General features: G+C 33.7%; 1 protein-coding gene and 1 pseudogene across 1 annotated transcript; one reads left to right on the forward strand and one right to left on the reverse strand.

The window, feature by feature from the left end:
• Window positions 1–3,601: 3,601 nt before the first annotated feature.
• On the reverse strand, window positions 3,602–13,987 carry Vmn2r70 (vomeronasal 2, receptor 70). Its single transcript, NM_001105183.1, has 6 exons — window positions 13,791–13,987; window positions 10,738–11,026; window positions 9,549–10,355; window positions 8,576–8,803; window positions 6,756–6,879; window positions 3,602–4,521 (listed from the first exon to the last, which is right to left on the reverse strand). The coding sequence occupies exons 1-6, from the start codon at window positions 13,985–13,987 to the stop codon at window positions 3,602–3,604; spliced, it is 2,565 nt and encodes an 854-aa protein (NP_001098653.1).
• Vmn2r-ps71 (vomeronasal 2, receptor, pseudogene 71) lies at window positions 19,566–27,243 on the forward strand (annotated as a pseudogene).

Consider the following 27,805-nt stretch of genomic DNA (forward strand, 5'->3'; position numbering starts at 1 on the left):
GGAAGGCTGGAAAAATATTAGCTATCCCTCAACTGAAGAAGATATAGAAAATGTGGTTCATTTACACAATGGACTACTATTCAGCTATTAAAAATGAGGACATCATGAATCTTCCAGGCAAATGGATAGAATGAGAAAGTACCACCCTGTGGGAGCTAACCAAGACTCAAAATGCCACCCATGATATGTACTTACCAAGAAGTGTATATTAGTCAAAAAGCACAGAATACCCTTAAGAAATCACAGATTGCATGAAGTTTAACATTTATGAATGTACAAGTAAGGATGCTTCAATCCCACTTAGAAGGGTAAATAAAATTATCATGATTTGCAGAGACATGGAGAGACCAGGATGGGATAATGGAGGGTGAGGAAAAGGGAAACAAGATCAGGCATGGGAGTTTGGGGACAGGAAAGAAACCCAGAGCCAGAGGGCCAGAAGAGGGAATGGAAATGTCCAGCCTCCTTGGAGTCAATCACGACTCAATCAAGCTACCTTAGTCAAATTGCCTAACACTGGGAGAGGGAACTGGAAGAATCCACCTTCAATAGATAGAGACAACCTTAAGTTCAGAGGCATCTTTACTAACCCACAGACAACACTTCTGACCAAGAACTACATATGTCTAAAGAACTGCTGGGACAAAAATGGAGAAAAGACATAAGACAAGAGCCTAGAATGCTTGCCCTCCGAGAGGATCAACCAGCAGTTGACTGAAAAAATATACATCATTACACCCAACTATTGGATTGAAGTCCAGCATCTCCATGGTAGAATTAGACATAGGACTGAAGAAGCTGAAGGGGTGAGCAACCCCATAATAAGACCAGCAGTCTCAACTAACCAGGACCCCAGGAAACTCTCAGAGACTGTGCCATCTATCAGGCAGGACACATTGACTAGTACCAGGTATCTGGCAGTTGTAGCGCAAAACACTGTCTGGTGTGGCATTCGTGGCAGATTATGTGCCAAATCTTCAAGAGACTTGAGACTCTGAATAAGGGGAAGTCTCCAGGGAATGGGGAAGGCTTTCTAAAAGAGAAAGTGGAAAAAGTGTAGATAAGGAACTTTAGGAGGGGTGACCTAATGGGGGAGGAAATGGCTGAAATGTTAATAAATAAAATAATACTATTTTTAAAAACCTGACAGTTTTTCTTAGAGAAACAAATCCTTTGAGGAAAAGAATCATCTCAGTAAACATTAGTTGTAAAAAGGACTCTGAGATCATACCAGCTGCCTAGAAGAATGAGAAAAATACAAAGAATCCTGAAAGAAGTTTTGAACCATTTGAATGTCCTGAAGGTTGTAAAGTATGATCCATATTGCCACCTTTGTATGGCTTTTACCTATACTGTGGGGTGTTTTATTGAGTTATATTTGTTCTTATAAGTAAACCCTCACCAAGATTCAGGTATAAAATGCTTATAAAGTTTATTGGTTAACCAAATTCCATTTTGGGGTGTGTGCCTGTGGTATGTGTGTGTGTGTGTGTGTGTGTGTGTGTGTGTGTGTGTGTGTGTACCTGAATGTGTGTTATGTATCTGGGGTTAACAGTTATTTATGATTCATTTACCAAAGTAATGTTGTTTAGTAAAACAAAATTCAAGACAATATATAAACATTTTGATAATTTAAGCCCCTATCAAAATCTTAACATTGTCCTTTCTGTCTTGTTAAGTAGCAGAACTATAGAGAGAAGTCTTTCTTATAATATGCAATATAGAAATACATTCTCTACCAAAATTTTCTAAAGTGTTATTACCAAGTCTGGAATTTCACTACTATTTTTTTTTCTTATAATGTTTTTATGGGAACCAATGATTAACTTTAAATACAAAGGCTTTTTAGAAATATGAATTTAGAAGGGATTATAAATTTGTAAATTATAGATTATTCAGAACTACACTCATGGAACAATATATGACCACCCTGTATTTCATCCATGAGGATGACATAATAATCTTACAGAGTATTTGAGGGCTAGATAGATAAAATGATACATTTTTTCCAGTTATATTATAGTTCTTAACATTACTTTTAATTTCTAAATATAACTAAAACACTTGTTAGTTTACATTTTTATTCTTTATTCAGTGTTCCTTTGCCCCTTGTTAAACTCTACTCTCAGCTTTTATGCATGTTAAAATAACTGGATCTCTCCTTTATCTACACATACAATTCAAACTAAGGTATCTCATATTAAAAATTCCTATAACAGATGAAAGATTTAGTGCAAAATTCATGAAAATTAATAATTGGAATTCAGATTCAATTTATAGATGGCATACATATAATAGTCCAGTGAAAATTTCAAATTATTTCAATTATGTAAACTAATAAATTATGAGTAATTATGAAATTTCACAATAATTTCATTGGTAGCATAATAATATTCATTCCTCCTTTCCCTATATAGCTCCTACCACTTTTCAATACAAACTTCTTTAAAATTTTCCCTTTGGGTTTTGATAAATCACTATGTATAGTTAGTGATTCTAAACTGTGCAAAGATTTAGGGCCATTTATTAAACAGTATACATTCTAGCATAAATCATGCCCTCAAAAAGAATGAGTTTTCCCTCCAAATGCCCTCTCTACTTCTTATAGTTTAAGGTATGTTGAAGGAAACCTAAAGAAGATCTGAATATATGCCAGTGTTTTCAATTTTTGATATGTTGGAGATTTTGTTTAGCAGTAAGAATTTCAAGAACAGCATGCTATTATAAAGCTAGAATTTCACATCACTCCTAAGTGATTGGTCCTTAGTTTCTCTGCCTCCTATGCCAAGATATTTTCCAAGTGTTGATGAAGAAGATGTTTTACTTAAGGTGGAGAACCCGGTCTGTTATTCTTTGTACTATAAACCATTATGCATTTCTTAACTGATTGCTATGTATTATATAAATAATTATCTATGACTAAGATTGAGGGAAGTCTATGTCCTAAATTATAAACATCAGTACAAAAATATGCATTTTAGGGAATCACCACTAAGGAAAATATCAACAGATTTTTATGGAATCATTTATATTCTCATTCATGAGGCTTTCAGCAGAATTACAATATAAATCATGGAGTATCTTCATTATGGTCAGTATTCAAATTGAAATAGAATGAAGTAACACCATCATAAATTTTTATCATCCCACATTCTGGAATATCATGTTACAAAGAAAATTAGTTATTTTTTCTTTATATTTTTTTTGGCAGAACTAGAAAAATATAAATGGATTCCTTCTTAATATCTATATGTATGTACTATAACCATGGTGATATTTTTTCTAGAAAGGAATAATAAAGCAAAATTAATACAGGTAGGTAGATAATACATGAAATCATTTGCAAAACCAAGTGCCCATTTTAAAATGCCTGACAGTTTTATTATAAAAACAAACTGTCATTACAGGTATCAAAGTGTCTGATTACACAGTTTGATCCAATAAACTGAAGTCCAGATCATGTGTTGGAATTTTATTATACAGCTTATGTTCTACATTGTTTATATGATAGCTACTTCATATTTCAACATAATACTTGATGAGTAGAAAGCAGCTTTTTGAAAATGTAGATAAGTTAGTTATAGTATTTAAGCGGTGAAATTTAACTTATATTGTCAGCTATAGCATGTGGTTTTCTGAACTTTTGAAAAGAATTTTTCTGTGGTTTTAATAAAATAATATAGCATTTGGGGGCAAAAATGCAAAGAAGCAACCCTGCACTGGACGCCAAAATAGAGAAAACTTCCACGGCAACCATAGTCTTGCCTTTGGTGCTGTGATAGACAGGGATAAAAGTGATCCAGACACTACAGAACACCAGCATGCTGAATGTCAAGAGCTTGGCTTCATTGAATGTATCAGGCAGATTCCTGGCCAAGAAAGCTACAGTGAAACTTGCTAGAGCAACAGAGCCCATGTATCCAAGGACACAGTAGAATGCAATCACAGAACCTTTGTTGCAAACAATGATGATGTGGCCATGTACCATGTGTACATCAGCATCAACAAATGGAGGAGAAGTTCCTAGCCAGATTCCACAAAGAATCAGCTGAATTATTGTGCATATGAGAATTATGTATTTTGGTGCCCCTATCTCAAGCAGCCATCTCATTCTTCTTCCGGGGACAGTTATCTTGAAAGCCAGTACTACAATAACTGTCTTGGCCAAGATAGTAGAGGTAGCCACAGTGAACACAATGGCAAATGTGGTCTGCTGCAGGATACAGATGACCATAGTGGGATGACCAATGTAAAGCAAGGAACAGATAAAACAAAATATGAGGGAGATGAGTAGGACAAAGCTGAGAGATTGGTTGTTGGCTTTGACTATGGGAGTATCTCTGTTTTTCAGGAAGATACCCAATACAACAGATGTAAGGACAGAGAAGCATAGAGCAAAGCCAGCCAGTGCTTTCCCCAAAGGGTCTTTGTAATCTAAAATAGCCACAACTTTTTCGAGGCAGAGAGTATGGTCTTCATTGGCATATTGATTTTCTGGACATTTCACACACTGATCCATGTCTGTATAGAAAGGAAAGTATTATCAGATATATCCATTTATTATAATTTGCAAGAAACACTGAATTAATTCATTGAAAAAAATTTAGCTAAATTAGACTATCATCTTCTGGTATATGTAAAAATTAAATGTGGAGGCTGCATAGCATGTGATCTAAATTCTAAGATTTATCATCATGCAAGATTTTGTTTATAATTATCCTATATATTCAAGTTGTTTTTTTTTCAAATACTAATACCATCACATAATTTTCATGTTTCCCCAATCACATATCTTAAATGTATCATTTATGGAAACAAAATTTTTTAATTTAATTGTGCTCTATATTATGCAAAAATAACTAAAATGGGCTGTGTCCATACATGTTACTGATTATGGATCAGCAATTCTTTCGGTCTACATGTGGTCCCAAGTTGATTGTTGGACAAATAAATTGTATCCACTCCCTATCTTGGAAAACAATCTATTGTCAACATGTTACTAAAACATTTTTATCCCTAACTATACTCCAAATATTTTCCTTACATCCACAGATAAGTATAGTCCTTTTTCTACGAAAAAGACAGGCACCAGTAGAGAAAATCATAGTAAAATTGAGGGTCTTGGAGGCCTGTCAAACGGATATATCTGCAAAATTGATTTCTCATTTAATACTTACATTTCCAAAAGAAGGAGTTTACAGGTTGTATCAATTAGTAGATGAAAATTTTATGTGAGTTTATATTTTTTCTAACATTATCACTAGTAAAACCCATAAAATCTCAACAAAAGAGAATCTTAATGTAAGCTGGATGAGATAAAAACAATAAACACAAAAAAGTGGAGTAGTGAAAGATTATGTGGCAAAATCTTACATAGGGAACTAAAGACAACCAGGGAATATTGAGACAATTTCCTAGATTAGAGGATGCCTACTAAATGTCCTTGACTAACAAAATAGTCTCCCCCCGACCAAACACAAAAGTAATATTGTACAGACTAATTTATGGTATTTATAAACATTTTATATATAGAAAATATTTGTATGGAACAGCAAATATAAAATCAGTCATAAATTTTAAAGAAAGTAAAGAGTGTTGATTTTGAAAGAAGGATACAAAAAGGTAAAATTATGTTATTGTATTAAAATTCTGGTAGTAAAATATCAAATGAAAATACTGATAATGTCAAGGAAGGCAGAGACCGATATTAAATATTAACACCCAAATTTTTTACATATTAAAATGAGATCTTCAGTTTTGTGATTCAATTTATGAATTTTGGTAAAACATACTTCCTCCATTGCTTATATTTTCTGTAAGATTTGACAGTCTAATGCTCCCAAGGTTGTAGTATATATTCAGAAACTTCTACATAATATTCTATTTCTCAAAAAATTTCTTGAAAGAATATATACACGAAGGCTTAGAACATTTTCTGCTTGTATCCTTTTAACTTTCTCTACAGTATATTCTGTTTTCTTTTAATTAACTGAAACAAATTTAGCAACATGAATAGTTGTGATGTTTTTCCACTCCTGTCTCTGTATTGAAAGATATACATTCTATTTCATTTTGTATTATCTCTTTGATTGTACTGAACAATGCTGTCTAAATTGGTAAGTATAAGTACTCAAATACTTCAAATTTCTATTTTTTTTTTTAAATTAGGTACTAACCAGGTGTGGTGGTGTACACCTTTAATCACAGCACTTGGGAAGCAGAGGCAGGTGAATTTCTGAGTTTGAGGCCAGCCTGGTCTACAAAGTGAGTTCCAGGACAGCCAGGGCTATACAGAGAAACCCTGTTTCAAAAAAAAATCAGATACTATAATATACATATATACATTATATATATATATATATATATATATATATATATATATATATATATATATATGAGGGATGGTGTAAGTGACAAGACTGTAAAGTGAATAAATGTTAAGAATTGAAAATGCATAGTATTCCTATTTTTTTAATAAAATTGAAAAGTGTCATAATGTAGTAATCTTTATTATTGTAAGGAATATTCAGGAAAAATATAATATTCCAGGGATCTACAATAGTGAGACAAAAATATATTGAGAGAGTGAGAGAGAGAGAGACACAGAGAGAGAGTTTATTATTTTGAATAATAGTATTTCTGAAGCCTTTTACTCCTTAACATGACACATCTTTTCCTTTCCCCAAAGGACTTTTCAGAACTATGTAAATATGTGAGAAAAAAATCAATCTTATTGTGATAAATGATAATCTTACTTGTCATGTTGGAAATTTCATTTTCTGGACAGGGGTTACAACCAAAACAGCAGATGTCCTTTTCTTCCTGAGGGGATTTTCTGAGTCCTGGCCTGCAAGGCATACTACATATTGAGGGTAGAATCTGTAAAAAAATAATATGCTTTATAAAAATAGGGACAATATTCTAATGGATAAACATCCATTGATTCACCCAACAGAGATCCACTGAAAGACCTCGTTTAACACACATGTATCCAATTAAATTTTACTGTTTTATCCATTAAAAAATGGGGTACAGAGCTAAAGAAAAAAATCACAACAGATTATTACCAAATAGCTGAGAAGCAGCTAGAGAAATGTTCAACATTTTTAGTCATCAGGGAAATGCAAATCAAAACAACACTGAGATTCCACCTCACACCAGTCAGAATGGCTAAGGTAAAAAACTCAGGTGCCAGCAAGAGCTGGCGAAGATGTGGAAAAAGAGCAACACTCTTCCATTGCTGGTGGGATTGCAAGGTTGTACAGTCTGGAAATCAATCTGGTGGTTCCTCAGAAAATTGGACTTAGAACTATCGGAAGAACCAGTAATACTTCTCCTAGGAATATACCCAGAAGATTTTCCATCTGGTAATAAGGACAAATGCCCCACTATATTCATTGAAGCCTTATTTCTAATAGCTAGAAGCTAAAAAAAAAAAAAAAAAAAAAAAGAAAAGAAAAGAAAAAAAATGTCCCTTAACAGAGGAATGGATAGAGAAAATGTGGTACATTTATACAATGGAGTACTATGCATCTATTAAAAAGAATGAATTTATGAAATTCTTAGGCAAATGGAAGTATCTAGAGGATATCATCCTGAGTGAGGTAACCCCAATCACAAAAGAAGTCACTTGATATGCACACACTGGTAAGTGGATATTATCCTAGAACCTTAGAATACCCAAGATACAATTTGCAAAATAGAAGAAAATCAAGAAGAAGGAAGACCAACGCGTGGATACTTCATTCCTCTTTCGAGTAGGGAACAAAATACCCATGGAAGGAGTAACAGAGATACATTTTGTAGCTGAAATGAAAGGATGGACCATCCAGAGACTGCCCCACCCAGGGATCCATGTCATAATCAGCCACCATACACAGAAACTATTGCATATGTCCGCATGATATTTCTGAAAGGACCCTAACATTGCTGTCTCGTGTGAGGCTATGCCAGTATATTCCTGGCAAATACAGAAGTGGATGCTCACAGTCATCTACTGGATGGAACATAGTGCCACCAATGGAGGTGCTAGAGAAAGTACCCAAATAGCTGAAGGAGTCTGCAACTCTATAGGTGGAACAACAAAAAGACCTAACCGGTAACCCCAGAGCTCGTGTCTCTAGATGCATATGTAGCAGAAGATGGCATAGTTGGCCATCATTGGGAAGACCGGCCCCTTGGTATTGCAAACTTTATATGCCCCAGTACAGGGGAACACCAGGGCCAAAATGTGAGAGTGGGTGGTTAGGGGAGAGTGTGGAGGTAGAATATAGGGGATTTTGGGGATAGCATTTAAAATATAAATGAAGAAAATATCTAATAAAAATTGAAAAACTTTACTGTTTTCTTTTGACAGATAAAATGAATGAATGTATGATGAGTTATAAATTAAGAAATGCCAAAATGAGTATAAAAGTAAAAAAGAAAGACTATCTCGGGCAGTGTAAAGTAATTCAATAAAGGAACATATACCAAGTATTTATTTCATGCTAAAGCAAAAGTAAAGGATATTTTAAGTAATTATGCTATATGTTAAGCATTTAACATATGACTAAATATATTATGTCTAAATTACCTGATCAATATCTGTAGCCCACTCAATAATTTCTTTAGACATATATAGCTGTTGACCACTTGAAAGTTGCCCTGAAAATCTTCCTATTTTCATTTTAAGTCCATAAACTTTTTGAAAATCCATGATATAGAAAACGTCATACTCTACATCCTGTCTCAAATTCTGGTTCATATTGACTAAGTCTCCAGCAGGATTTATAAATTGTATGGTCTTCAGAACAGAGAACATCTAAAACACATTTGTCATTTTATTTTCAACTGGCTTACACATTAGAATAGAAAGTATTTTGTTTAGAAAATTCTCAATTATTATTATCCTTTCCCAAAACCTAACCTTGCCAGAAGTATTCAATACTAAATTCAAAAATAAATTTTATGAAGATGTAAAGTTAGTTCCACTTTGTTTACAAATACAATGTTTTTCTGGACTTGGTCCTTTAAAACCTACAATCCTGATTTTTATAATTGGAGAGCAATGACACATACTCTATGTTTTTTGTTTTGTTTTGTTTTGTTTTGTTTTGTTTGTTTTGTTATTTTTTTTCCTGTCAATAGTGATACTTTATCACAGGCAATGGAATAGACAGCATTAGTAAGTAAAATTAATGGAAGAGTACTTGATATTCTTTGAAATCTATTTAGTAAATGGATTAGGAACTTTTGAATAACATAAAAGACATGTCATTTTCTTATTGATATTTAAGAATTTCATGAGAAAAAAAATTATAGATGAAGCAAATATGTGGTTTAAAATCTGTACAAAAATATGTTACTTAGATTGTGAATGCTGATTTGCATACCAGTGTTGATGGTGTCATATTACATGCATTAACATGATCTGCGACCTATGCAATAATAGAGTACAGAACTATGTACATTGATTTGTGAAATTTCTTATTGACATAGCTTTAGACCGTGTGGTTCTATTTAAACACTCAAACCATGTAAATTTCATTTAGTGTAGCACTCATTACCTTCCAAGGGTCAAATTCCAGTTCCTTCCCAGCATTCTTTGACCATGCGTCTACTTGTTGTAGAAGCATTTCATGGAGTGAGTGGGCCACACCATACACAGCATTGTATAAGTTATAGCATGTATCACTCATGGCCATTCCAAGTGGTGTCATGAATAACCATTTAAACACAGTTTTGGTGGGACAATTCTTTAGTTTCTTACAATCAGAAGGTGGCAAAGAACATCTAAAATATGTCCACCAGAGTTTGGCAAAGGAAAATTCACTACTGTAATTTGAAGGGTGTACTGTTTGTATAAATTGTTCAAAGCCGGATATTTCAGGTTTCTGGTGTGAGAAAATGAAAGTCCCAGTGGAGGAGTAGAGCAAGAAATCTCCTCGAATCGTGATCATATCAAATTGTGACACACTAACCCAGATTCTAAAAATGCCATGAGATTTCCATGAAATGAGGGCATAGATTATGGGAGAGTCTTTGTATCCATAAACTATCACAACTTTTGCTGATGACATTAAGATTTGTTTATAATTCATATGTAACTCTTTAAGGGCCACGAGCTTCTGAGTTTTGATAGTAATAACAACTGATAAACAGACAATGTTGTTTTGCATTTCTCCTCTCAATTCAGAAAGGAATTGAATTCCATGGTCATCATTTGTAATGATTACTCCTATCCAGTTCCATCTGAAATGAACCACTAAGGACACCATGGCTAGTGGTAGAGATGTGTCCTTTTTAGATATTTGGTAAAGATGAGGAAATTGTTCATTATTACTAAGAGGAAGATGAAAATGACCGCAGTAAAGCTGAAATATACAGAACATAGATAACACTATGAACTTGATGGAATTTAGAGGGATACTTGTAAGATCAGATTTTGCTTGAGCAAAGTATATTCATGCGAGAAAGTGTTTATTCTTAATCTCATTATTACTATTGTATCAAACCTCCTGTGATTCTCTAAACAGTACATGTATACTGAGTCTTCTGGTATAACAGTTCACAATACTGCTGTCTCCCATTTCCATGTATGATAAAGTTGTTTTGTGTGCCACAAAACATATCTATATATTAATGCTTTACCGATCATAATAAATATAATCCCTTTCTCTCCCTTTAAACTGCCTTCATATTCAAAAAGTCTCACTGTGGTGAAAAAGAATTTCCTTAAAATTAATCCATCTTTACTTGATTTACCTCAGGAATTCGGGACATAAAAAGGAAAGGTCCAAGTTTTGTAGATATTGCCCATGTTGGTGCTGTAAGTACAATTAAATATCTTCTCTCATTTATGCAGTAGTAATTAGGAATAAGTTTCTCACTTCTCAAGAGCAAACCAGTTTTCTCACCGTATTTTTGTAGGACACATTCAATATTAACTACCAGAGAAATGTTGGGTAAAATATGGAAGCTATCATTTATTTCCTCCAAGGCAAGATAAACAGAGAAAATCAAATGCCTGGTCTTGGGTGTCACCCTAAAAACAGAATAGTAGAAAATATAATTCCTACGCCTGTACAAGCACAAGCCAGAAAAAAAATCCTAGCATACAGAGAGGAAATCAACACAAAAATACCAGTTATGTACTGGTTTTAACTGACAGTAAAGGTAATATAGCATAAGTTTATATTAAATTCTCTATACAAATAAAAAATAAATTTCTGTTGTAGTATACAGCCTATGAACACAAATCATAATGCTATCATAAGCCTTCTTCCCCATGTTCATAATGACGGAATAGTTTATGGTTAGATGTAATGTGAAGAAATATAATCACATTGCACTTTCTCCTATAATCCATGTTTTCCTAACATTAATGTGGTTACTCAGAAAAAGCTAAAACACAACTTTAAACAGTTTACTAGTAGGTATGTTGGCAGAATATCTTTTCATACTTCCAATACTATATCCACACAAGATTCCCATTTCAGATTTAAATTTTTATGATGTTTAATTTTATCTCCTCCATAATGGTATTGTTTTTGAGGATCCTAATTTATTCACATTGGTCTAATATTCTATTATTTTGCAAGTAGTTCACAAAAATATAGATGCAACAGTACCCCAATACTTTAGTTCTGAAAACAGCTGGGTTATCTAACTCTGGTTTTATTTTTATAGTAATGATATAAATGTCCAAGTATTAGCACAAATTAACAGTGAATAACTGTACAAAAATCTCTTTTGTGTTGGCAAAATATAGCATGAGAACCATATCTGCTCTGTAGTATAGAAAGCTTTATAGGAATTTATTTATAATAATCCTACTATGATGTATATATATAATCATTTGTGTATATATATATATATATATATATATATATATACACACACACACACACACACACACACACACACACACACACACATATATATATATTTGTAATTGATCATGACCACAGCATCCAAACTGTATTTTCTACATAAAACTTTATTTTTTTGTTTTTAAAGTCTAGATAGGGAATTCTTGCCTTGATATTTTTCTTATTAATAATAATTAAAACACCTCTCTAAATGTACCTCCTTTTGAAACAAGTGAAAATACATAGTGAAAATTCATGGAGTTTAAATTTTTTGAGTGCTGGACATAAAAGCTCACATACTTTTAAAAGAGAACATTTAGGTATATTATCACATTATCTACAAAAATTTGAAAGTTAATTAAATGAATTACAAAAATTATTTGTCTAGATATGACAAGGCTTATATGAAATAGTATCTAGTTTATCATAATCTTATGGGAGATTTACAAATGTATTTCTAAAGATGGTCTTGTTCAAACAACTCTTCTACATTCTTTCTCAATTATATCTGAGCATTTGGATTTCTGGTTCATCTCCTCCATCCTACAATATACCATGAATATAGATTTTTATTTTTAAATACTGATTTTTCTCTGTTAAATCAACCCATTTCTTCCAAATATTTTTAATCTAATTCTAAAACAAAATATTCATTATGTCCATTTTTATTTTATTCTGATATATTCTATTTAAAAGTGAATAGAATCTATATCTAAAAGTGTCAATATCACTGGGATAATATTTCCCTTCTCTTCTCTCTCTCTCTCTCTCTCTCTCTCTCTCTCTCACACACACACACACACACACACACACACACACACATACACACATACACACACACACAAACACATATGATGCCATGTTAAAGATGATATAATTGAAATTTTGTAATATTTTTTGATAAATGTTCTACAACATTGTGGAGAATTATCACAATTTCCTCAAATGAAATCTCAATTACAGTAACCCAATCTAAAAAGAGATATTACATGAAATGTAATTATACAAGATATTACATGAGATGTAATTATACAGTAATAGTATGAAATAAAATTTTGAAATATATAAATGACAGTCTTGGTAATGGAAAATTCTGTATTCATAGTAATCCTCTCTCAACTTTCATCAGGTATCACAGAAAAAATATTTTATTCTAGCACAAAAAAAATTAGAAATAACAAGTCCTAGCTTCAATGGGCATCTTTCCTTGTAACAAATTAACAAATTATCTGCTGGAATAGGTACATTCTTTATAAGATGCTAATTGATAAATTTGCATAAGGTTCTGATATTAATACAATAAAAATATGGCAATGTCTTTGAAACAGAATGTCAAAGAAATGAAACAGTAATTTTTCTTGTGAAAAAGCAAATAGTTCTCTCAGTCCTGACTTTTGCTGAAGGATTCATAGACCGAAAAACATTGAAATTATAGTAGATAGATAATTTGAACAAAATCTATTTTCTTAATAATATAAATAAAAATAAGGCAGATATCCAAATGGCTGATGTGCTAGAATTGGGTATCCATGCTGACAGGTGAAACATTAGCAGACAAATAAAGACCACTATATTTTAGTCTCTCTGAAATAAGGCAAAAGCAATGTTTGTTCTAATTTTATATGGTAAATCCCAAGAAAAAATACGTTGGAAATTGGCAAATTATGGGACTTTCTCTAGTAGAAATTTCTATACCGTGGGTCATTCATTCAGCATTGACTTAGAAATTGTAACTAAAAAATAAAAAAAAACAATAAGGTACTCATAAAACAACCAGAATTGAAAGAAAATACCACCATTTAAACATAAAATAAAATTTGGTTATCTCCTAGAAGGAAGAGCCAGAAGACACATGGTATCATGGTCTACATCCCAGTATCTCTATAATGTCTTGTCACTTATGATAAAGTAAAATATGTAAATGAAGTATGCACTTACTGCTTGTCTAGATTCCAACTGAAATAATCATTCTTCACATAGCCATGTTTTGTGGAAATAGAAAAGAAACAATAAGTTTCTGTATCTCCTATATTATTTTCAGTGTCTTTTATTCTCCAAAAGCATCTGGGGTCACTCAAATGACAAAAAATAAAGGAAATCTTCAGAAACCAGAAGACAGAGTTCAAGGAGAACATCTTTTTCCTGTCAGCAAGATATCTGCCTGAGGAAAATGCAGCACATATATTCAGATAGACAGAATTTTACGTATTAACATTTTGTGAACCCATCCAGATACCAGTATTTATTACTGTACCTACTACTAAAGGACAAGTGTACTTCGCTTAGCAATATTTACTTTTGAGTTCCTTGTTTGCCTCTGGAGTATTCTTAAACACTTTATGTCCTTAGGCTCTGCATCTGAGTTCATATGTTCAGGTAGCAAATAAGAGGAAATAACTTTGTTCATGATTAACCTTTCCATCCATATCCCTTATGATTACATCCATATTAGTAAACATGAACCTCAGGCACAATTCCTCTTTTGAAAATTTTCTAACAATCCTAGTTCATCAAACAAGTTTTCTGATGACAATTTGAAACAGTTAACTCAAATTACATTAGGTAATCCAAATGAGCTTTACTAGAAACTATACCAAAGACTTCAAATGGACTCAATAATGAACAAATTAACAATTTCATAAAATGTCTGCATGTGTCCCTAGCACTTGCAGTTATTAATTTTATAAGGTGTCTTATAGGGTGGTTTCCTCTTTCTTTAATTGATAACTATTAATTGAATTACTTTTGTGTCAGTGTTATGGAAGAATGAGTAATTTGAATGTAAAGTTTTCATAAATGTACATTGTAAAAACTGATTTTGTAAGAAATTTAAGGCTAGTAAATTGTATTTTCCTTTTTCTGAAGAGAAAACAATTTGACTACATAGAATATCATTCTTAATTTACCTCAATATTTATTAACCTTAATCGTTAAAATGATTAAGAATTCCAGTCTAGATAAATATGAAAGGAGATAATGTTTGAAATGTAAATAAAGAAAATATCTATAAAAAAAGAAACACAGTCTATTACAGTGTAAGAGATATATGCATAATGATTCATCATTACAATGCACACAAGCCCTACATTATATTCAGTTTGAATTACCATTTAAAATAGTTATAAACATTTTTATTTATTCATCTTCAATGGTAGTTTCCTTTATGGAAGATTTTGTGATGGGTATATATAAGCAATAGGAAGCAAAAATTATCCCTGAAAGAGTGAAAAATATCACTATCTCAGCATTGATTTTTTTTAATGAGTATCATTTGTTAGAATACAGATTCAAGAATACATGGGTTTTCCCATTCAGTTTCTTTTGTTTTGTTTTGTTTTTTCCTAGTTGCTATATTATACTGAACTTGCCTGACAGTTATTTCTTAAAAAAACTTAATATTTTTATTTTTAATTCTTTGATAGTCTTTATTTTTGCACTATTTTTGATTATCATAATATTACCCCTAATTTTTTCTATTCCTACATTTATCAACCACAGAACTTTGGGTCCTCTATTTTTTTTAATCCATGAAATCTACATTTGGCTGAAAAAAATTGTTTAGGATAAGTGATCATTCAATGAAAGACAATCACAGTTTTAGGGTGTGGACTGTATTATAAAATACAAAACCGTCTCTCTTTCCTAGGGATTAAAATTTCCATTCATTAATACAAATAATGAAAGTGTGTATGCTGCTCTCCTTTTCACATTTGGATGTGATCTTTCTTAGATTTGCAAGACTTTGTGTTTCCTGGTAAAATCACTGGGATTTTACCCTGAGTCTAAGAGTATGTTTTCTTCTAGTCATCTACCACCTCTGTAATTTATATTCAGTCTGCTCAGATTATAGAAGTAATTCCCATGCCCTGAAGAACATGGATTAACTATGATATTCTTAAACTAGAATATTGTGTCGTTTTTGTCACCCCTTAAGTTCAATTACTTCTCTCTGTTAATTATCATATACAAATATATCAAAACTTACAAGGTATGTTTTTATAGCTCTCTTGAATTATGTAATTATTTTAATAAATCTGGGGTGATATACTCCCTATCCTCATATGTAGCAGTAGTTCAGCTTGATCTTCATGGAGGTCCCTCAACTACTGGAGCAGGGGCTATCCTGTTTTGTCTGCCTGTGGTTCCTCTTTTCATAAGTGGTCTGAGTTTTCTGGCTTCAATTGAAGAGGATGTGCCTAGTCCTTCAGAGATTTGATATTCCAGGAATTGATGGTACCCAGTGTGGTAATCATCCTCTTCTCAGAGGAAAAAGATTCTTAGTTAGTGTTTACTTCTGTGAGCAGATTTCATGAACAAAGAAACACTTTTATGGACAACATTTAATTGGGGCTCACTTACAGGTAAAGATGCTCAGATTATGAGAGCAACCAGATGTTGCAGGGGAACTGCCAGTTTCTAAGGCAAATAGGAAAAGACTGGAGACGATCTTAAATCCCATGCCCACATTGACAGGCTTCATTTAACAAGGCTATCATAATTGTTTTGTCTTTCCATATGAAGTTTGCCTTCTGGTTTTGTCTGCACCTCAGAGCTAACACTGTACTATAGCTCTCCCCACCACAATCCTGAACAGAGGCAGTTTGTCTCCAAGGAGTGTTGACACACCTAATATTAGAGGGTCACAGGCTCACAAGAGGTCCCAGTCAGAGACAGCAAGACAAGCTAACATCTGAGATAACAAGATGGTGAGAGACAAGCCAAAGAACATAGGCAATAGAAACCAAGGCAACTTGGTATCAACCTAACCCAGTTCTCCCACTACAGCTAGCCCTGAATACCACATCACACTTGGAAAATAAGATTCTAAAGTTCTTTTTTATTGTTGGGTTCTTGCATATTTAGTGATCATATAAATTGTGGCTTCACAGAATGAGATTTTTAGTGTTCATTCTCTTTATATTTTATGGAATATTTTGAGGAGTATTGGTATTATCTCTTTGTTGAAGGTCTATTAGTATTCTGCACTAAAGCCATCTGAACATGTTTTGTTTGTTTGTTTGTTTGTTTTGTTTTGTTTAGTTTTGTTTTTTAAGTTGCGAGTGTTTTAGTGAATTTCCTTAGGTCATCTGGGCCTCATTGGATAGTTCACCTGCTCTTGATTTAACCTTGGTATGTGGATTCTGTCTAGAAAATCATCAGTCTCATTTTGATTTTCCAGTTTTATTGCATACAGGCTTTTGTAGTAGAATCTGATGAGTTTTTTAAAATTTCATCTATTCCTGTTATTTTTTTTTCATTTCTGATTTTGTTAATTTGGCTGATCTCTCTGGGTTCTTTAGTTCATTTGCCTAGTGAATTATCTATCTTGTTGATATTTTGAATGAATGAGAATTTGGTTTCTTGATTCTTTGTACGGTTCTCTCTCTCTCTCTCTCTCTCTCTCTCTCTCTCTCTCTCTCTCTCTCTCTCTCTCTCTCTCTCTCCCTCTCCCTCCCTCCCTCCCTCCCTCCCTCCCTCCCCCCTCCCTCCCTCCCTCTCTCTCTCTCTCTCTCTCTCTCTCTCTCTCTCTCTCTCTCTCTCTCTCTCTCTCTCTCTCTCTGATTGATTTCTGCCCTGAGTTTTACTATTTCCTGCTGTCTACTCCTGTTGGATGTGTTTGCATATTTTTGTTCTAGAGCTCTCAGGTGCATTGTTAAGTTGGTAGTGTAGGATCTCTCCAACTTCTTTACCAGGGCACTTAGTGTCATGAATTTTTTTTCTTAGTGCTGCTTTAATTGTGCTGTATAAGTTTGTGTATGCTGTTTCTTTATTTTCATTGAATCCTAGAAATTAATTACTTTCTTTCTTTATTTCTTCCTTGCCCAAGTTACCACTGAGTAGAGAATTATTCAGTTTCCATGAGTATGTGGGTTTTTCATTGTTTTGTTGTTCTTGAAGACTGAACCTTAGTCCATGGTGATCTGATAAGATGCATAAGATTATTTTAATCTTCTATCTGTTGAGGCTTGTTTTTAGACTGATTATAAGGTCCATTTTGGACAAGGTACCATAATGTGCTGAGAGGATATAGGCTCTGTTTTAGGATAAAATGTGGGGTATCTAGCTGTTATACATTGTGGTTGATAACTTCTGTTAGTTCCACTGTGTCTCTGTTTATTTTATGTTTCCATGATCTGTCCACTAGTGAGAGTGGTCATTGAGGTCTCCTACTATTATTGTATGTGATCAATGTGTGTTCTGCATTGTGTTAGCTCATGTCTTTATATTGGGGAATTGAGTCTGTTGATATTGAGAAATATTAAAGACAGATGATTTTAAATTCTGGCTATACTTATTATAAGTATCATTATATACATGTAATTCTCTCCTTTTGGATTTGTTGTAGGATGATTTACATCTTGTTTTTCTTTGGGGTAGGGTCTCACATTGTGTTGGAGTTTTACTTCTGGAATCCTCTGTAGGGATGGATTAGTAAATAAGATATCGTTTGAATTTAGTTTTATCCTAGGATATTTTGGTTTTTCCATCTATGTTGATTGAGTTTTATTGAGTATTGTTGCCTGGGTTTGCACTGTATTCTCTTAGGGTCAGCATAACCTCTGTCCAGGCTCTTCTATATTTTATTGTGTTAGTTGAGAAGTCTGGTATAATTCTTATAGGTCTTCTTTATATGTTACTTGTCAATTTTCTTTTACTGCTTTTAATATTCTTTCTTTGTTCTGTGCATTTACTGTCTTGATTATAATGTGCTTAGAGGAGTTTCCTTTCTGATCGAATCTATTTGTTGTTTTATCAGCTTCTTATGAATTTATGGCCATCTCTTTCTTTAGATTTGGGAAATTTCATTTTATGATTTATTGACAATGTTTTTGGGTGCTTTGAGCTGGGAATCTTCTCGCTCCTATATTCCTATTATTCTTAAATATAGTCTTTTCATTTTGCCCTAGATTTCAAGAATGTTTTGCATTAGAAGGTTGGGTTTTGTTTGTTTGTTTGTTTGTTTTGTTTTTTGTTTTGTTTTGTTTTGGGTTGTTTTTTTTTTTTTAATTTTCTTTGAAATTTGTATCAAGATCTTCTCAGGCTTGTTCTACATTTTAGAGCCTCTCTTCTTTCTCTTGTATTTTGTTGGTATTGCTTTCCTCTATAATTCCTGACATTTTCCCTATTTTTTTCCATTTATACATTTGCCTCCCTTTTTGTTTTCAACATTGTTTCTCCTTCCACTTTTAGGTCTTGGACCACTTAGTTCAGTTCTTTCATCTGTAGGATTGTGTTTTCCTACATTTCTTTAAGGAAATTATTTGTTTTCTCTTTAAGGGATTCTGCCTCTTTATCTGCATTTTCTTGTATTTCTTAAAATATATTATTTATATCCTCTTTAAGGTCTATATTATTTTCATAAGACTGGATTTTAGGTCAGCTTCTTGATTTTTCAGTTTTGTTGGTATATCTGGGGATTACTGTGTTGGGAAAACTGGGTTCTGATAATACCAAAGTATATTAGCTTCTGTAGTTTGTGGCCTTGCACTTGCCTCTCCCCATCTGGTTAACCATAGTTTAAGATGGTCTGGGTGTCTGTGTCTGTAACCTGCTTCTTCTCTCCCTGGGTAGCTGCAGGTCTCCTTGGAGATCTATGACATTGTCTGTAGCTAACCTATTGTGAGGTCTTCAGACTGTTGAATCTTCAGAGGAGCAGATCAGCTGTTGGCCTGTGCATACTATTATCCTGGGAGACTTTCACATGATGAGCTCTGTTGCCATGTCTGCAGTAGAACTCCAGGGAGGCTTTCAGACTGTTTGGTGAGTTCTGCTGCATGCATAGAAACTCCTGAGAGATCTTCAGTCTTTGCTCTCTTCAGAGGAAAAGACAAGTTAGCAATCTGCCCTCTCAGAAGGTACAGGCCAGAAGGGGAGTAGAATTCAGGGTGTAGGGGCTTTGATGGCTTTGATGAGAGATGGATCCTGAGTCTACTGGGATCCACAGGATTCCATACTGCAGTACCTGTTTGTGAGACTCTTGTACCTATTTGAACTGTTTCCAGCAGAATACCTAGAAGGCCTTCAGTCTGTGATATCTTCAGAGGAGCAGACAAGCTGGTGATCTGACCAGTCTTAAACTTAAGGAAAAAAGGTTACTTAAGTTTCATAAGTGGTATCTGTCTTGAAAAAAACTATACATTTCATTTAGATTTTCCACTATTATGGGGTAAAGATTTTGAAATAAGACCTAATGATTTTTTTGTAATTACATTAGTTTGTTTTGTTATGTCTCCCTTTTTATTTCTTATTTTGTTAATTTGCATACAGTCTACATGCCTTTTAGTTTATTGTCTAAATGTCTATATTTTTTTCTAAAGGACTATGCTTTTGTTTCTGCCTCTTTGTATTGTTTCCCCCTTTTTCCTAATTGCTTGATTTCAACCTTGAGTTTGAGTATTTTCCGCTGTCCCCTCCTCTTGCAAATGTTTGCTTCTTTTGTTCAAGAGCTTTCAAGAGTGTCATTAAGTTTCTGGGTAGGATTTCGCCCATTTCTCTATTAACATACTTTGTGCCATGAATTTTTAACTGAATACTACTTTCATTGTGTTCCATAAGTGTGGGCATGCTGTACCTTCATTTTCACTGATTTCTTGAAAGTCTTTAACTTCTTCCTCAATTACTTCTTTGACCTAGTGTTCATTGTGTAGAGAATTTTTCAGTTTCCATGAGTATATGGCGTTTTGTTGTTTCTGTTGCTGTTGAAGTTCAGCCTGTATGTGTGGTAATCTACTAAGATTTAAGCTGTTATTTAAATTTTCTTGAATCTGTTGAGACTTCCTTTTGAGACTAGTCATATGGCAAATTTTGAAGAGGGTTCTGTGAGGTGCTGAAAAGGTAAATTCTTCTGTGCCAGTGTAAAAATTTTGAACATATCTATTAGACTTACTTGGTTTTTAGCATCTGGTAGTTGAATTATTACTGTTTGGTTTTTGTTTTAATGACATATTTGTTTGTGTTTGGACTGAATACCAGTACTATTAATTTCTGTTGTTATTTGTTTGTTTGTTTTTGTTTTTGAGATTCGATGTTTTTGTAATGCAAAACATTAATTTTGTAATGTGGATATCCTTGCATTTGAGGTATAGGTGTCCTGAATTGAGATTTTCCTTAATGTGCTTTTCCTTTGGTGGGTATGAAGTATCCTTTCCAATCCCGTTTGATTATTTTGGGTAGAGACTTTAATTTATTAGATATTAGGATGATTACTACAGCTTGTTTCTTGGGGGTGGTTTTCTTTAAAAAAATCTTTTTCTAATGCTTCATTCTGAAGTTGTGTCTACTTTAGTTGCTAATGTGTGTTTATTGTATGCAGTAGAAAAGTAGATCCTGTTTATATATCTACACTGTTAGACTGTGACTTTTTATTTAGTATTGAGTCCATTGATGTTGAGGCATATTAATGAACAATGATAGATCCTATTATATTGTTGCTGGAAATGGAAGTGAATGTGTGTGTGTGTGTGTGTGTGTGTGTGTGTGTGTGTGTGTGTGTGCACGCACACATGCATATGTGTATATGTGTGTGTGTGTGTGTGTGTGTGTGTGTGTGTTTGTGTGTGTGTATGTATGTGTGCATGTGTGTGTGTGTTTCTCCTCCTTGTGTTGGAGTTTTCCTTATAATAGCCTCTGTAAGGCTATATTATTAGAAAGATGTCTTTCAAATTTTGTTTTCTCATGAAATACTTAGTTTCTCCATTTATGGTGATTGAAAGTTTTGCAGAGTATGCAAGTATGATCTGACATCTATTATTTCTTAGAGTTTGCAAGACATCTTTGCAGGATATTCTGGCATTTGTGAATCTCTTTTGAGAAGTTTTAAAATTTTACAAACTTTGAAAGAACATTCAGGAACTTCATGGGACAAAGAAAAAACTGAACATAGCAAAAAAAAAAAAAAAAAAATCCTGAACAATAACAGAATTCCTGGAGGTAGCACCACTTCTGATTTCAAGTGTCTCTAAAAGGCTATAGTAATAAAGGCCCCATTATATTTGAGTAAAAATAGACACATTGATCAATATAATAGAATTAAAATGAATTATATTTTCACATATCAATGGGCAGCTGTAGAAAATTTTGATGGTAAATGTTTCATGTTGTCTCTGACTTTATTGAAATTAAAATGCTTTTTTCTTTTTAATTAATTAATTAATTAATTAACTATTCATTAATCTATTTACACTCCAGATTCAATTACCCTCCCAGTCCACTCTCTGTCCATTCCATATCCATATTCTCCTCCCTGCACCCTGTCTTCACGATGATAAACCATCCACACACACCCCTCCCCATCAGACCTCTAAATTCCCTAGGGCTTTCATTATCTTGAGGGTCATATGCATCTTCTCTGACTCTACCCAGACTCAGAAGTCTGCTATATAGGTGTTGGGACCTCAATCAGCTGGTATATGCTGTCCAGTTGGAACTGCATTGTTTAAGAGATCTTGGGGGTCCAGATTAATTGAGAAGGCTGATCTTCCTTTAGAGTCACTCTCCTCCGCAGCCTCTTCCAGCCTTTCTCCAATTCAACCACAGTGGTAAGTAGGTTCTATCCTTTGGTTGGGTGTAAATATCTGTATCTGACTCTTTAAGCTGCTTGTTGGGTCTTTTGTGGGGGCAGGAATGATCAGTTCATTTTTGTAAGCACTCAATATCCTTAGAAATAGTATCTGGCCTTGGGACCTCCCCTTGAGTTGGATCCTACTTCCGGCCTATTGTGGGACCCTGTCTTAGTCAGGGTTTCTATTCCTATAGAAACATCATGACAAAGAAGCAAGTTGGGGAAGGGTTTATTCGGCTTAAACTTCCATACTGTTGTTCATCACCAAGGAAGTCAGGACTGGAACTCAAGCAAGTCAGAAAGCAGGAGCTAATGCAGAGAGCCTGGAGGGATGTTCATTACTGGCTTGCCTCTCCTGGCTTGCTCAGACTGCTCTTTTATAGAACCAAGACTACCAGCCCAGAGATGGTCCCACCCACAAGAGGCCTTTCCTCCTTGATCACTAATTGAGATAATGCCTGACAGTTTGTATCTCATGGAGGATTTCCTAAACTGAAGCTTCTTTCTCTGTGATTACTCCATCTGTGTCAAGTTGACACAAAAGTAGCCAGTACAGACCTCCTACTCAGGATTGTCTCCATTTCCATTCTTGCAGTTCTTGCAGACAGGAAAAATTATGGGTCAGAGTTTTGACTGTCGGTTGGCAAAATCTCTCCTTCATTTCATGCCTTGTTTTTCTGCTAGAGGTCAGCTCTAAATTTTTCTCCTCCCTACTGTAGGACATTTCATCCAAGATCCCTCCCTACAACTCCCAAGAGTTTCTCACTCCCCTGGTTATGGGTGAATTGTGGAATGCCCCCCCCCTTCCACCTATCGAGATTGCCTAGTTCTGTTCATTCTGCTGGCTCTCAGAGTTCCAGTCCTTTTTCTTCACTCAACACTGTATCAAGTTCCCCTCTATGCCCTGTGCACTCCACTTTCCCTACCAGGCTCCTCTCTCCCTCTGCATTGTATTTACTTTCTTCTCTCTCCAAAGTATGACTGAGGCATCCTCAATTGGGCCCTTCAGCTTGTTGAAGTTTTTGAGTTCTGTTGACAGTATCTTACGTATTCTTTATATTTTTGGCTAAAATCAAATTATTTATGAGTACATACCATGCATGTTTTTTGGATCTGAGTTACTAGACTCAAGATGATATTTTCTAGTTCTACCCAATTTCCTGCAAATCTCAGGATGTCCTCATTCTTAATAACTGAGTAGTATTCCATTGTGTAAATGAAAAACAATTTCTGTATCCAGGCTCTGGCTTAGGTAGGATATCTGGGTATCCCAATTTGAAGATTGCCACTTTATCTTATTGAATGTATCCTTTGCCTTACAGATGCTTTCCAATTTGATGAGAGTTCATTTATCAATTCTTGATCTTAGACAGTTAGCATGTGGAGTTCTGTTTAGGAAATTTCCCAATGTGCAAATGAGTTCAAGGTTCTTCCCCACTTTATCTTCTATTAGATTTAGTGTATCTAGTTTTATGTTGAAGCACTTGATCTACTTAGATTTGAGCTTTGTGAAAAATATGGATCTATTTCCACTCTTCTACATGCAGACAGCCAGTTAGATCATGACCATTTATTAAAGTTTTTTTTCTTTCCATTGTATATTTTTAGATTTTTTTGTCAAATATCAAGTATCCATGAGTGTGTGCTTTTATTTCTGGGTCTTTAATTCTATTACCTTGATCAAAGTGTCTGTATCTGTGCAAATACTATGCAGTTTTTATTGCTATTGCTTTGTAGTAAATCTTGAAGTCAGAAATTGTGATTCCACCAGAAGTTCTTTTATTATTAAGAATTGTTTTCGATATTCTGGGATTTTTGTCTTTCCAGATGAATTTGAGAATTGCTCTTCCCATGCCTTTGAAGAATTGTGTTGGGATTTTGATGGCAATTTCATTGAATCTGTAGACTGTCTTTGGTAGGATGGCCATGTTTACTATGTTTATTCTGCCAATCCATTAGCATGGGAGATATCTCCATTTTCTGTTTTTTGTTGTTGTTGTTGTTGTTGTTGCTTTCTTTCTTAAGAGTCTTGATGTTATGTTCATACAGGCCTTTCACTTTTTTAGTTAGAATTACTCCAAGATAGGTTAAACTATTTGTGGCTATTGTGAAGGGATAATTATTTCTCAGCATGACTATCATATCTTCTGCAAATAGTGATACTTTTATTTCTTCTTTGTCAATTTGTATCCGCTTGAACTCTTTTTGTTGTCTTGTTGTTCTAGCTAGTATTTTGAGTGCTATATTGACTAGATATGGGGAGAGTGGGTATCCTTTTCTTATCCCTGAATTTATTGGGAGTGCTTCAAGTATCTATCCACATAATTTGATATTAGCTGTTGGTTTGAAGTTAATTCCTTTATTATGTTTAGGTATGGGCTTTGATTTCCTGACCTCTCCAATACTTTTAACGTGAAGGAGAGCTGTATTTTGCCAAATTATTTTTCAGCATCTAAGGAAATGATTGTTATTTTTTTATCTTTGAGTTATTTTATATAGTGTATTATATTAATGGATTTTTGTATATTGAACCAACCTTGAATCCCTTGAAAGAAGCCTACTTGGTCATGTTTAATAATAATGCTGATGTGTTTTTGAATTCCGTTAACAAGAATTTTATTGAGTATTTTTACATCGATATTCATAAGCAAGATTAGTCTGAAGTTCTCCTTTTTGGTTGGGTCCTTGTGTGGTTTAGGTATCAGAGTAATGGTAGCTTTATACAATGAGTTAGGTAGTATTCCTTCTGTTTCTATTATATGGAATAGTTTGAAGAAAGTTGGTGTCAGTTGTTTTTAAAGGTCTGATAGAATTCTGCACTAAATCCTCCTTGTTCTGGGTTTCTTGTGGTTGGGAGATTTTCAATGACTTCTATCTACTTGTGTGATATAGGTCTTTTAAGATAGTTTGCATGCTCTTGATCTAACTTTGATATGTGGTATCTTATGTTATGTTTTCATTTCTGATTTTGTTGCTTTGGATAATGCCTTTGGGTCGATTATTTAGATTGGCTAGCAATTTATCTATCTTGTTGATTCTCTCAAAAACCAGCTTTTGGTTTGGTTGATTCTTTGTATGGTTCTCTTTCTTTTTATTTGGTTCACTTCAGTACTGTGTTTCACTATTTTTTTCCTGTCTATTCCTCTTGTGTGGGTTTCTTTTTGTTCTAGAATTCTAGGGTGTCCTAGTTGCTAGTGTAAGATCTCAGGTTAAGTTGCTAGTGTAAGATCTCTCCAGTTTCTTCACCAGGGCACTTAGTGGTATAAATAATCCTCTTAGCACTGCTGTAATTGTGTCCCATAAGTTTGTGTATAATGTTCTATAATTTGATGAAATTCCAGGAAGTCTTTAAATTCTTTCTTTACTTCACTGTTCAAGTTATCATTGTGTAGAGAGTTGTTCAGTTTCAATGCTATGTGGGTTTTCTATTTGACATATTTGTTTGTGTTTGGCACTGAATACCAGTACTATTAATTTCTGTTTTTTCAAGGCTAGTTAGAGATCATAGTGGTTTGTAAAATATTAGTTGTAGGTTCTATTCTAAGACAGGGAGTGGTGGAGTTTTATGTCCAAGGAACCAGTTTGCTAATAATTGGACCATAAGATACATGGACATGGATTCTTGTAAGTTCATGATTTGCCTAATATACAAAGTTATTAATGAAAAAGTTTTCTTCCATGAGTAACCAATCAAAGTTATATCATTTCAGAAAAGTGAATATTATGGTGCAGTATATTTTAGTTTTTAAAAAATTATTATACACAACTTGAATATATGAAATATATATTAATATGCATTATTAACAATAGATAACATAAAAGTAATTAGCATTGGTATCTACGATTACATCCTATGCAGCTTCCACATTTATTTTCCCAAATACCATCAACAATATGAAAGTCTATTTAGGTTATGCTTTTCCAATGAATGAAGTTAGTGTACCTTGTGATAAATACAGACAAATTAATCTGACAATATGTCTCTAACTATAGATAGATGGATTAGTGTTTGAAGTGTCCAGAGGATCCATAGAACAACAGATATCAAACATACTTCCTCAAAAAAGTTGTGCTGTTTCTTGCCTATGAAAACCCGCTGGGAATGGTACTGCCTATCTTAGTCCTGTGCTTCTCTGCCCTTAGAGCAGTTGTATGCTGTGTCTTCTTGTAACAGAAAGATACTCCCATAGTCAAGGCCAATAATTAAATTCTCAGTTATGTCCTACTTATCTCCTTCATATTTTCTTTTATATGTTTCTTGCTCTACATTGGTCATCCCACTATGACCAGCTACATCCTCCAATAGAAAACATTGGCCATTGTGTTCAATGTGGCTGCCTATACTGTCTTGACAAAGATAATTATTGTAGTACTGGCATTCTAGATTATTGTGCCAGGAAAAAATATAACAGTGCTACTTTTGTCAGGTGCACCTTACTACATCATTCTCATATATATCATGATCCAGCTGATACTTTGTGGAATATGACTGGGATTTTTTCCTCTATTTGTTGATGCTAATGTACACATGTTGCAAGATCACATCATCATTGTTTGCAATAAATGTTCAGTGTTGGCTTTCTACTGTGTCCTAAGATATACTGGCTTTGTTGCAGCACAAAGTTTTACTGTACCATTCCTCGCCAGGAATTTATATGATGCATTCAATGAAACCAAGCTCCTGACATTCAGTATGATGATATTATGCAATGTGTAGATCACTTTTCTTCCTGTCTTCCACAGCACTAAGGGCCAAAAACGGTTGCTGTGGAGGTCTTCTCTATCTTAGAATATAGTGAAAAACTACCTTGTGTCTTTGCCTCAAAATGCTAGAGTAATTTATTAAGACCAGAGATTTCTTTTTACAAGTTTAGGAAATTACATTCTAAAACTTATAATCTTAATTAAATTTAACTGCTTACATAGATTTCTAAACACATCCACATAAGAACAAGGTTGCTTTCTAGTATTCAACTATTATATCAAAATTTGAAGATTCTACCATGAAAAAAGTGTAGAATACAGTATGATTAATAAAACATAATATATCACCTTGACATCCATCTACTGGATCAAACAATTTAATCATAGATTCTTATTTCTTTAATGCTGGTTAGAATTTACTATTTAATTGCCTAGCATCTAGAAATTGGATCTTTGAATTAGAAATTATTTCATTTGAAATCTATTTCCAGTATAATTGTTAAAATATCAGTACTTTCCAGAATAATTATTGCTACATGGATAATGCATACAAATAACAATAAAGAAGAGAACCTGTTATAAAGAACTGCCAAAAAATTACAAAGATAAACTAAATAATTTTGTATATGAAATTATGTCATAGTACTTAGGATGATTAGAATTATAATGTTTTATTTTTTTTAGCTCT

The sequence above is a fragment of the Mus musculus genome, chromosome 7 (assembly GCF_000001635.26).
Source record: "Mus musculus strain C57BL/6J chromosome 7, GRCm38.p6 C57BL/6J".
Classification (NCBI taxonomy): Eukaryota; Metazoa; Chordata; class Mammalia; order Rodentia; family Muridae; genus Mus; species Mus musculus.